The following is an 11,967-nucleotide window of genomic DNA, read 5'->3' on the forward strand; positions in this document are numbered from 1 at the left end:
GACGTGGCTGTAGCAGAAAGGTACCAGTACACAACGCAGATGTGTAGCAAAAACCTTTTAGTTTCAGAAATGTAATATAAGAGATGTTTATTAGTGATGGGGGAACAATAATTAATCGTGTTCAGATTACTCGTAACAAATCTCACAGTACTATTCTGCTATTCATCATAAATAACAAACCTAATGCAAGTCAATGGGGAACCCGAGCATTTTTCTTGCAGTCATGGACTCTGTTTTCGGTAAGCATTTTCTGAACACAGTTACTATTCGCCCATCACTAGTGTTTATGTGACAAGCACATATGGAAGAATAGGAAAGTCTGGGGTGTCTGCACCTGCTTGGAGTACTTCCTGACCACTCCTTGGCCACCTAGCGGCCTGCCTGCCGGGGGACGGTGTGCTTCTGAACAGTGAGTCCATATCACCAGGATTATGGTGGCACCGCTGGTCGGGCCTAAGCGTTCTCTCATGATGTTAGCAATGGCAGGTTTGCAGCACAGAGCGCTGAAGCTGGCCGGATCCAGTCAGTTTCAGAACGGAGGTTGTCAGCTATAAAGCATAAAGTCTGGAAGTGGTGCAAGCTCATTGACTCGATCGCTGGCCATTCTGAGGATGGTAGGGTGACAACAATCCGTACAAAATAGGACTAAAAGTCACTCCATTCTTAGAACAGAGGATTTTTAATAAGAAGTAAATGGCAAAATTACCGTTTTTTAAGACGCACCCCAAATTTAGAGATAAAAAAAGGTATAAAAATGGGGTCCATCTTATACTCCGGTCTGGTCTTACCGGAGGGGGGCCACAGCGGTGGTGGAGCAAGGTCACAGAAGGCAGAGGCTGTGCTAGCAGTGGCGGCGGCTCCATGATGGTGGTGGCAGCGGGTCAGTGGTAGGTCAGTGACAGCGGCGGGTCAGTGGTGGAGCAGGCCGGTGTGGCGAGTGTCCCAGTGTCCGCAGTCCCGGTTCAAACGATGGCGCCTGGATCGGCACTTGCGCAGATGGATCGCTCATCCAAGAACTCCATCTGCGCACGCGCTGACTCCCGGCGCCAGCATTTGAAACCGGGACCGCAAACAGACTGGGACACTCGCCACACAGCCACAGCCCCCTGCCTGCCCGCCCGCTTGCCCAGAGTGGCAGCCAGCAGGCAGTCCACCGACACAGAGAGGCAACCAACCACCGACACCGACAGTCACCCAGCCGCCCACACGCAGCGACACGCACCTAGCCGCCCGCACGCACCCGATTGCCCGCACACAGAGCTGCACAGACAGCCCCCCGGTAAGCTATATTCGGATTTTAAGACGCACCCCTCATTTTCTTCCCAAATTTTTGGGAGGAAAAGTGAGTCTAGTAATGCAAAAAAGACGGTAATTGTTTTTACAATGATTTGAGTGTTAATTTAACAACCCCTTTAAGCAGTATCCAGGAGGAATGTGCCTCATTTGTTTTCACTGATATATGGCATTAACATATCAAAATCCAGGCAGAACTGCAACCTTCAGAAAGATAATGGATGCCCAAGAGTCTGAAAAGGGCAGGTGGCCAAACAACTGAATGGCGAGAAATCCGCTGTCCAGGCAATCATCTAAAAGTTGGGATTTCAGACTAAGTCCATTCTGCCACGAGCATGATATGCCATCAAGAGCAGAACTCAGACTTCTGTCCGCATCTATAAGAACCAAAGAATTTCTTTAGCTTTCACAATTATTGATGTCTGCAGAAAGCTGCAAAGCTTGAAAATACAGTAGGATGTTGCACAAAACAAAAAAATAAAGGCAAACAACATAACTAAGAAGAACCTGCTGTTGGAAGAAGCTGTTACATGGTCAGAAGACAGGCAAAATTTGAAGGCTGCATTTTACCAGAACAACCCAATATTGACTTCAGAGAATAAAGATGAATAGAAGAGTTCTTGAATAGTCAAGTCAAAGCAGGGGTCTAAATCCAATTACCATACTAGTAGAGCACTTGTGAGAATGTAAAACCGGCAGAGAACGCTCTCCATGGAAAGAATCAAACTCCCATATATAAGAAACTAGTAAGTACGCCGTCCAACCTCATTCACACCTACGTATTTTGGTTATTATATTGCATCAGTATTTGTAATCCAAAAATTGGAGCGGAACATAGTTGGAGATAAGTATACTGAAAAGATTTCCATGTTTTTGTCAAATGAGCAATACCAAGTACTTAAGCCACACATAGCAAAGGCGTGCCCAACTCATTTCAGTTCCACCACCTTTCATTTTTTATCCTTTCTGACTGAAGTTCTAATTTGGATATTTTCACAAAAAGTTTACATAGGGTGTCCTTACTTTTTTTCATTGTCACTATGGATTCTTTTTCAGTTTAGATAACATTGCGGATACAGTAAGAAGAAGCAAAGTTCGTGATCACGTTTTGGCATTAGACAGTAAAACGAGGCTCTCTTTCCTTCTGTTGTTTTTAAATGATTCCTGGTCAAAAGGTGAGCTTTGGAAAATATAATTAGGGGATTTGGTAGATGTAGGTTAATTCTAGTGACATTGTTTTTTTGCTCTTATAGCATTTCCAAAAATGGTCTCTAGATTAGTCATTAAAATATTATTTACTTGTAAAACCTATTCCACATATTGAAATATCAAAACACCTTCTCTTCTGTGTGACTTCTTTCATGTTTAATAACACTCGATTTATATGTAAAGCTTTTCCCACAAACTGAACAGGAGTACGGCTTCTCTCCTGTGTGGCTTCTCTCATGTGCAACAAAACTTGTTTTGTCTGTAAAGCATTTCCCACATTCTAAGCATGAAAATGGATTCTCTCCTGTGTGTATTTTCTCGTGTCTAACAAGAATTTTTTTTGTTGTAAATGATTTCCCACATTGAGAACATGAAAATGGCTTCTCTCCTGTGTGAATTCTCTCATGTATAACAAGACTTGATTTATCTATGAAGCATTTCCCACATTGTTGACATGAATACGGCTTTTCTCCTCTGTGACTTCTTTCATGTCTAACAAGATTTTGTCTACCCGTGAAGCATTTCCCGCATTGAGAACATGAGTACGGTTTCTCCCCAGTGTGCGTTCTCTCATGTCGAACAAGATTGGATTTATCTATAAAACATTTTCCACACAGTGAACATGAATACGGCTTCTCTCCTGTGTGGCCTCTCTCGTGTGTAACAAGACTTGTTTTATCTGTAAAGCATTTCCCACATTCTGCACATGAATACGGCTTTTCTCCTGTGTGAATTCTCCCATGTGAAACCAGATTTGCCTTTTCTGTAAAATATTTCCCACATTCTGAACATGAATACGGCTTCACTCCAGTGTGAATCTTCTGATGATTCACAAGATGCCATTTATTTATAAAGCATTTCCCACATTCTGAACATGAATACGGCTTCTCTCCTGTGTGAATTTTCTGATGATTAACAAGAATTGATTTTGTTGTAAAAAATTTTCCACATTGAGGACATGAAAACGGCTTCTCTCCTGTGTGCGTTCTCTCATGTGTAACGAGATGTGTTTTATTTCTAAAGCATTTCCCACATTTTAAACAGGAGTATGGCTTCTCCACTGTGTGAATTCTTCCAATCTGTGACTGGTCAGGAGCAAGTGCTTCATATTTAAAGGAATTTTGTGATATATCTGCATTGTGAAGGGTGATCAGGTTTTCTCCTGAGGAGTGATGCACGATATCTTCATCTTCTACTTTATAGTTGAGTGATAATAATAAGTTTTCCTCAGAATTTCTACTGGGATTTTCTGTTAAAGATAAAAAATACATTTTGGGATTTATCTTTTAATTTTAGAGCAGATACATGTATAACATTCATATTACGCTGGAAACACATTACTTAAAACCATCAGTAGTTTCATTGTTTGGCTTCTGACAAGTAATCAGTAAAAAAAAATACAGTATTTACTAGGTATTATGCGGTTTTCTTGTATGTATTACATTTTTAAGCAGTTATTAGTTTGTTTCAACAAGTTTGTGCTAGTAAGGGACATTTAAGTGAGGAAACTGAGGTTTTTCCTTTTAAATTCTGGCTACTGTACCCAGAAAACTAATGCTAGTTTTGAGAGTGCGCACCCAGAGTCTTATTGCTGAGCTTTTACAGCAAAAACTGAGTGGAAAGGGTTTTTAAAAGGAGGATTTGGAGAATATCCACTCAGTTTCTACCCCACAGATGATTAAAAAAGTAAAAAACAACGACATTTCTAGCGAGGCGACTTCAGGAAATGCTCCATCTCAAGGAATTTCTGGAGGAGTTTTTGGTTGCTGAAACAGTTCTTGGAACAGTTTTTCAAACAAGTTTCTTTTCCGGAATCTTTTTTTTGCAGCTTTTTGATTGGACAGCACCTAGATTTAAGTGTTTTTCATCCGGAATCGCTTTAAAGGAAGTGTCATGAACTTTTATTTCTCCCACCAGGCGTTTTTTTGAAAACCATAAGTGGAAGAAAAACATTTGAAAGACAGAAGATGTGAACAGCAAAGCGATTTTACAATAAAAATGATCAGGAAGAGTCTTTCGAGCATTTTTTGAGCAATTTTTCAAAGCGGATCAGCTTCAAAACAATTCTCAAAATACAGAGCTATCGCACTGACCGCTTCCCAGCACAATATATAACAATCTCAATGCAGAATTCACCTTATAAGTTTATTATGACATACCTGTGGTAACATCTGGGGGTACTTCCCTCTCCAGGTCACACCGTGGATCGCTCATCTCATCTTCTTCTTCAACCTTCACTTTAACAACTGTCAGATCTTCCCCCTGATAGACAAAGTGTAACACGTCAGTACAATATGGCAGAGAAATGGAGAAATCTAACAAATTACCGTCACTAGACCGTGCTAGAAAAGGAGGAAATCTTTGTAAGAAAGGGTTGTAATGTGACACAGCTAATCTCAGCTGTGCTGCCCCTTCCCACACATAGACCTTATATGAAAGGAGTCATCTGTGCTCTCTAATCATGCAGGAGGTTAGACCAGGAGATGAGGATGTCTGCCATACAGCAAGTTAAATAAGTATTGAACATGACACTAAACTTTTAAATAATAAAAAAAAGGGGAGTACCAGGAGTTATTGCAGCTATGACATGAATTTAACAAGCTTTATTGAGATTTTCTATATCAAACAACTAGAACAAGATAAAATTGGATAATCCCAGCGAGACTGAATCCCTGTTCACAACTGCTGTTTACATGTCTGGGTATATATTTTCCATTATTTGGGTTGATCAATGGGATCATTACATGTGTTTGATATAGAATATCGCTATAAAGTTTGTTCATATTATGTCATACCTACAGTGACTCCTGGTTCTCCCTTTTTCTGAAAGGTTAAAAAGAGTCCCTGTGCCTTATAAGATAGAAATTACATGTTGAACAGGATTGATATGCTTAAATAGTTCCAAATAATCTTCTAAATAAGTATATTTTTAAAGATGCTTTTGAAATTAAATTTCTCACTAGATGTCGGTAACAACCCATCCAATCCAACCAGATAAACAAATTAAATCAAAGATGTCCATAAATTAAATTATGTGTAATTATGAGAAATGGCACAAGGAAAGTATTGAACACGTTAGTGAGGTTTATTTAATACTTGGTATATTCTCCTTTCTTTGTGACAAAGCTTCCAGACGTCTCCTGTATGGAGACACTAGTCGCCTGCATTGCTCAGGTGGATTTTGGCCCATTCTCCCGCACACACTCCTCACATCCTGTATGGAGACACTAGTCGCCTGCATTGCTCAGGTGGATTTTGGCCCATTCTCCCGCACACACTCCTCACATCCTGTATGGAGACACTGGTCGCCTGCATTGCTCAGGTGGATTTTGGCCCATTCTTCCGCACACACTCCTCACATCCTGTATGGAGACACTAGTCACCTGCATTGCTCAGGTGGATTTTGTGCCCATTCTTCTGCACACACTCCTCACATCCTGTATGGAGACACTAGTCCCTGCATTGCTCAGGTGGATTTTGTGCCCATTCTTCTGCACACACTCCTCACATCCTGTATGGAGACACTAGTCTCCTGCATTGCTCAGGTGGATTTTGGCCCATTCTTCCGCACACACTCCTCACATCCTGTATGGAGACACTGGTCGCCTGCATTGCTCAGGTGGATTTTGTGCCCATTCTTCTGCTCACACTCCTCACATCCTGTATGGAGACACTAGTCCCTGCATTGCTCAGGTGGGTTTTGGCCCATTCTTCCTCACACACTCCTCACATCCTGTATGGAGACACTAGTCACCTGCATTGCTCAGGTGGATTTTGGCCCATTCTTCCACACACACTCCTCACATCCTGTATGGAGACACTAGTCACCTGCATTGCTCAGGTGGATTTTGGCCCATTCTTCCGCACACACTCCTCACATCCTGTATGGAGACACTAGTCTTCTGCATTGCTCAGGTGGATTTTGGTCCATTCTTCCGCACACACACCTCACATCCTGTATGGAGACACTAGTCTCCTGCATTGCTCAGGTGGATTTTGGCCCATTCTTCCGCACACACTCCTCACATCCTGTATGGAGACACTAGTCTCCTGCATTGCTCAGGTGGATTTTGGCCCATTCTTCCGCACACACTCCTCACATCCTGTATGGAGACACTAGTCGCCTGCATTGCTCAGGTGCATTTTGGTCCATTCTTCCGCACACAGACTCCTCACATCCTGTATGGAGACACTAGTCACCTGCATTGCTCAGGTGGATTTTGTCCCATTCTTCCGCACACACTCCTCACATCCTGTATGGAGACACTAGTCACCTGCATTGCTCAGGTGGATTTTGGCCCATTCTTCCGCACACACTCCTCACATCCTGTATGGAGACACTAGTCACCTGCATTGCTCAGGTGGATTTTGGTCCATTCTTCCGCACACACTCCTCACATCCTGTATGGAGACACTAGTCTCCTGCATTGCTCAGGTGGATTTTGGTCCATTCTTCCGCACACACTCCTCACATCCTGTATGGAGACACTAGTCACCTGCATTGCTCAGGTGGATTTTGGCCCATTCTTCCGCACACACTCCTCACATCCTGTATGGAGACACTAGTCTTCTGCATTGCTCAGGTGGATTTTGGTCCATTCTTCCGCACACACACCTCACATCCTGTATGGAGACACTAGTCTCCTGCATTGCTCAGGTGGATTTTGGCCCATTCTTCCGCACACACTCCTCACATCCTGTATGGAGACACTAGTCTCCTGCATTGCTCAGGTGGATTTTGGCCCATTCTTCCGCACACACACTCCTCACATTCTGTATGGAGACACTAGTCTCCTGCATTGCTCAGGTGGATTTTGGCCCATTCTTCCGCACACACACTCCTCACATTCTGTATGGAGACACTAGTCACCTGCATTGCTCAGGTGGATTTTGGCCCATTCTCCCGCACACACTCCTCACATCCTGTATGGAGACAGTCATCTGCATTGCTCAGGTGGATTTTGTGCCCATTCTTCTGCACACACTCCTCACATCCTGTATGGAGACACTAGTCACCTGCATTGCTCAGGTGGATTTTGGCCCATTCTTCCGCACACACTCCTCACATCCTGTATGGAGACACTAGTCACCTGCATTGCTCAGGTGGATTTTGGCCCATTCTTCCGCACACATTCCTCACATCCTGTATGGAGACACTAGTCTCCTGCATTGCTCAGGTGGATTTTGGCCCATTCTTCCGCACACACACTCCTCACATTCTGTATGGAGACACTAGTCGCCTGCATTGCTCAGGTGGATTTTGGCACATTCTTCCGCACACACTCCTCACATCCTGTATGGAGACACTAGTCGCCTGCATTGCTCAGGTGGATTTTGGTCCATTGTTCCGCGCACACTCCTCACATCCTGTATGGAGGCACTAGTCGCCTGCATTGCTCAGGTGGATTTTGTCCCATTCTTCCGCACACTCCTCACATCCTGTATGTAGACACTAGTCCCTGCATTGCTCAGGTGGATTTTGGTCCATTCTTCTGCACACACTCCTCACATCCTGTATGGAGACACTGGTCACCTGCATTGCTCAGGTGGATTTTGGCCCATTCTTCCGCACACACTTCTCACATCCTGTATGGAGACACTAGTCGCCTGCATTGCTCAGGTGGATTTTGGTCCATTGTTCCGCACACACTCCTCACATCCTGTATGGAGACACTAGTCACCTGCATTGCTCAGGTGGATTTTGTCCATTCTTCCACACACACTCCTCACATCCTGTATGGAGACACTAGTCACCTGCATTGCTCAGGTGGATTTTGGCCCATTCTTCCGCACACACTCCTCACATCCTGTATGGAGACACTGGTCACCTGCATTGCTCAGGTGGATTTTGGCCCATTCTTCCGCACACACTCCTCACATCCTGTATGGAGACACTAGTCCCCTGCATTGCTCAGGTGGATTTTGGTCCATTCTTCCGCACACACTCCTCACATTCTGTATGGAGACACTAGTCTCCTGCATTGCTCAGGTGGATTTTGGCCCATTCTTCCACACACATTCCTCACATCCTGTATGGAGACACTAGTCGCCTGCATTGCTCAGGTGGATTTTGGTCCATTGTTCCGCGCACACTCCTCACATCCTGTATGGAGACACTAGTCACCTGCATTGCTCAGGTGGATTTTGGTCCATTCTTCTGCACACACTCCTCACATCCTGTATGGAGACACTAGTCGCCTGCATTGCTCAGGTGGATTTTGGTCCATTGTTCCGCGCACACACTCCTCACCTCCTGCAGGTCCTGGCTCCTTCTATGTACTTTGAGCTTTAGTTCCTTCCAGACATTTTCCATTGGATTCAGCTCTGGTGAGTAGCTTGGACGTTCTAGCAGATTTAATTTCTTTCTTTGAAATCAGTTAAGAGTTTCCTTGGTTGTGTGTTTGGGATCATTATCTGCTGAAATGTCATCCCTTGTTTCATCTTCATCATCCATGTAGATTTTTATCACGAATACCTCAGTACATATATCCATTCATCCTTCCTTTAGTGCCACACCATGATGTTCGCACCTCCACCCTTCACTGGTGTTTGTATTTTTGGGATGATTTGTCTTTTGGCCTCCAAACATGGTGTGTATGATAGACTCGAAAAGAGTTCAGTTTTCGTGTCATCTGACCAGACTATATTCTCCAGTATTTCAGACTTGTCTAAATGTTTTTGAGCAAACTTAATGTGCCTGAACGTGCTTTTTTTTCAGCAATGGAGTTTTGCATGTTGAGGGTGCATACAGGCCATGGAAGGGGAAGAGGGGTACATTACTTCTTGTTTTCTGTGACACAATTATACATGCTGATTGCAGCCCTTTCTGTAGATCTCTACAGGGGGTTATTGGCTCTTAGACAACTCTTCAGATAATTCTTTTCACTCCTCTGTCTGAAATCTTGGGGGAAAATACCTGGTTGTGACCGGTTTATGGTAAAACAATGTTCTTTCCAGTTCTGGATTATGGACCCAGCAGTGCTCCCTCGACCCTTAGTAGTGTAGGATTTCTTCTGTAAGCAATGCCATCAATATGTTTTACAACAAAAAGGATGTGAAGGTCTTAATACAGCTCACTGGTTTTACCCTTGGTGAGGTGTTTCTTGTGTGGCACTTTGGTAATCAGTTGAGCCAGCTGATATTATTCCACTAAGAGGCAGGATTGCTTTCTAATTACTGATAGATTTCAGCTGGTGTCATGCCTTTACAGGTCTTTTTACACCGCTCTTTCTTCATGTGTTGAATAGTTTTTCCTGTGTCGTATCTCCTTATTACACATCACTTAATTTATCTACATTTATGGTTTGATTTCTTTCGATGGGTTGTTACCGACATTTGGTGAGAAATTCACATCAATATTACCTTTAGAAATATATTTACATGGAAAATTGGTGACGTGTTCAATACTTATTTCACCCACTGTATATCTCACATGCACAGAAATCTGTGTTAAAATTAGGTGGGGTGTGTTTTTTTTTCTTTGAGTGTTGTAGCCTGCTCTTTATCATACTGGGGAAAGAAGTACAAATGGCTAATGAAAACTGTCCGATACCGTCCACTAGGACTTAAAAATAAATAAATGACGCGTAAAGCCAAAAATGCTGTTTTGGGTTTTTTTCCCCTCCGCCCAATTTAAAAAAATGGCAATAAAGAGCAATAAAAAAAAATCATAGGTGCCTCAAAATAACGGCAATATGAATTAGTAGGACTTTACAAACGAGCCGTCATACAGTAGCATCAATGTAAAGAATAAAAAAATATGGGTTTGTGGAATGCATCAACAGAAATTATATACATAAATATGTATATACTAGCTGTAGCACCCGGCATTGCCCGGGATAGTAACTGTGTCTGTCTCTGTGTGTCTGTCTCTGTGTGTCTCTATCCATGTGTGTCTCTGTCTCTATCCAGGTCTGTCTGTCTGTCTCTGTATGTCTTTGTCTGTCTCTTTCCCTGTCTCTCTCTTTCTGTCTTTTTCCCCCATCTGTCTCTGTCTGTTTGTCTCTGTCTCTTTCCCTGTCTGCCTTTATCTGTCTCTCTGTCACTTCCCCCGTGTGTCTTTCTGTCTGTCTGACATTTTGTTTCCTATCTGTCTCTGTCTGTCTCTGTCTCTTTCCCTGTCTGTCTCTCAGTCTGTCTCTCTCTATCCATCTCCCCACTGACATCATATTACCTCACACATAAGTTTCTTATGCTATGAATGTCCTTTGTTCCTATAGCAAACAATTATAGCTCCTATTAATAGCCTGTAGCTCGCAGCTCCATTCAGTTTAAAAGGAGGCAGATTTTTTTGGAGAGTAACTGTAAAGCGCAGGGTTAAATTTTCCCGTCAAAACATAGTCTATGACGTTCCCTGGCTCACATGGGGTGTCTGTGCAAAATTTTGTGATTGTAAATGCGAAGGTGCTAATTCCTTTAGCGGACACACACACACACACACACACACACACACACACACACACACACACACTAGCTTTATATATTAGATATATAGTTATTTGGTACTATATAAATGCTTTAAACAGTGTTAAACTATATAGCCATAGTCATATTGAAACCATAAAGTTATAACAATATTTATTCCTCACCACAATGATGACTGTAAAGAAAAAACATAAAGGAAAGCATTGCCAGAATTGCTGGTTTCTTTTTTTTCCCAGCCATAAAAAAAAAAAAAAAATATAAATAAAAAAAAAGTACCCCAAAACCACCACCCTTGGAAGTTCTTATCGTCACACCGTCATGGGGACAACCTTTATGTTTATGGCCAGATTCAAACCCCGGTCTCTAGCATCATCAACAATGTTAGCGGCAGACATGAAACCGCCTAATATTCTTCATTTTTCACCCTTATGATCTCGTCACCTTATTTGTCTAATGTAACTGTGGTCGGCTCTAGAAACCAGAGCTAATAAGGGAATAAAAAGAAAACTTGGATCACAACTTGGGGAATGAGGGTCAAAGTTGTGAACACCTTGGTCTTCATATACTGAAATAACCAGAAGCGATGTGATTAAGTCTCATTAGGCCTTATTCTTATTAATTAGTTTGCTGGTTTTGTGTCATATTTTTGTATTTTTCTAAAGTGTAGACGTTTGTGGAGATTTATCCCCGTGGGCTCTCAAGAATCCATCACCTTTGCTATAGTGTAACTCGCTGACTGCTACAAACCACCAAAAACCTACGACAACATTTACGACTTGAGGCACAAAAATGTCCTCACTTCCTTCTATAGATTTAGCAAAGAGCTCGGCGTCATCTACCTGATGATTCTCCAGGACATTGTTATTCTCCTCTGGCCGGTTCTGGGGATACAGAGGACGTGGACTTCTCTCTGGTGGGTCCCGGGGATACAGAGGACGTGGACATCTCTCTGGTGGGTCCCGGGGATGCAGAGGACGGGGACATCTCTCTGGTGGGTTCCTGTCATCTGTAGGAGACACACAGAACAGATTGGTTGCATGT

At 42.9% G+C, this 11,967-nt stretch overlaps 1 protein-coding gene across 1 annotated transcript in view; it reads right to left on the reverse strand.

The window, feature by feature from the left end:
• The window catches only part of LOC142316916 (uncharacterized), a 144,208-nt gene that overhangs the window by 113,931 nt on the left and 18,310 nt on the right, over positions 1–11,967 (reverse strand). Inside the window, exons 7-9 of the mRNA XM_075352693.1 lie at positions 11,766–11,932; positions 4,662–4,764; positions 2,680–3,751 (exon numbers count right to left, since the gene is read on the reverse strand). Coding sequence (XP_075208808.1) covers positions 2,680–3,751; positions 4,662–4,764; positions 11,766–11,932 — 1,342 coding nt within the window. The remainder of the gene's footprint in view (positions 1–2,679; positions 3,752–4,661; positions 4,765–11,765; positions 11,933–11,967) is intronic.

This window comes from Anomaloglossus baeobatrachus, chromosome 6 (genome assembly GCF_048569485.1).
Source record: "Anomaloglossus baeobatrachus isolate aAnoBae1 chromosome 6, aAnoBae1.hap1, whole genome shotgun sequence".
In the NCBI taxonomy this organism is placed as follows: domain Eukaryota; kingdom Metazoa; phylum Chordata; class Amphibia; order Anura; family Aromobatidae; genus Anomaloglossus; species Anomaloglossus baeobatrachus.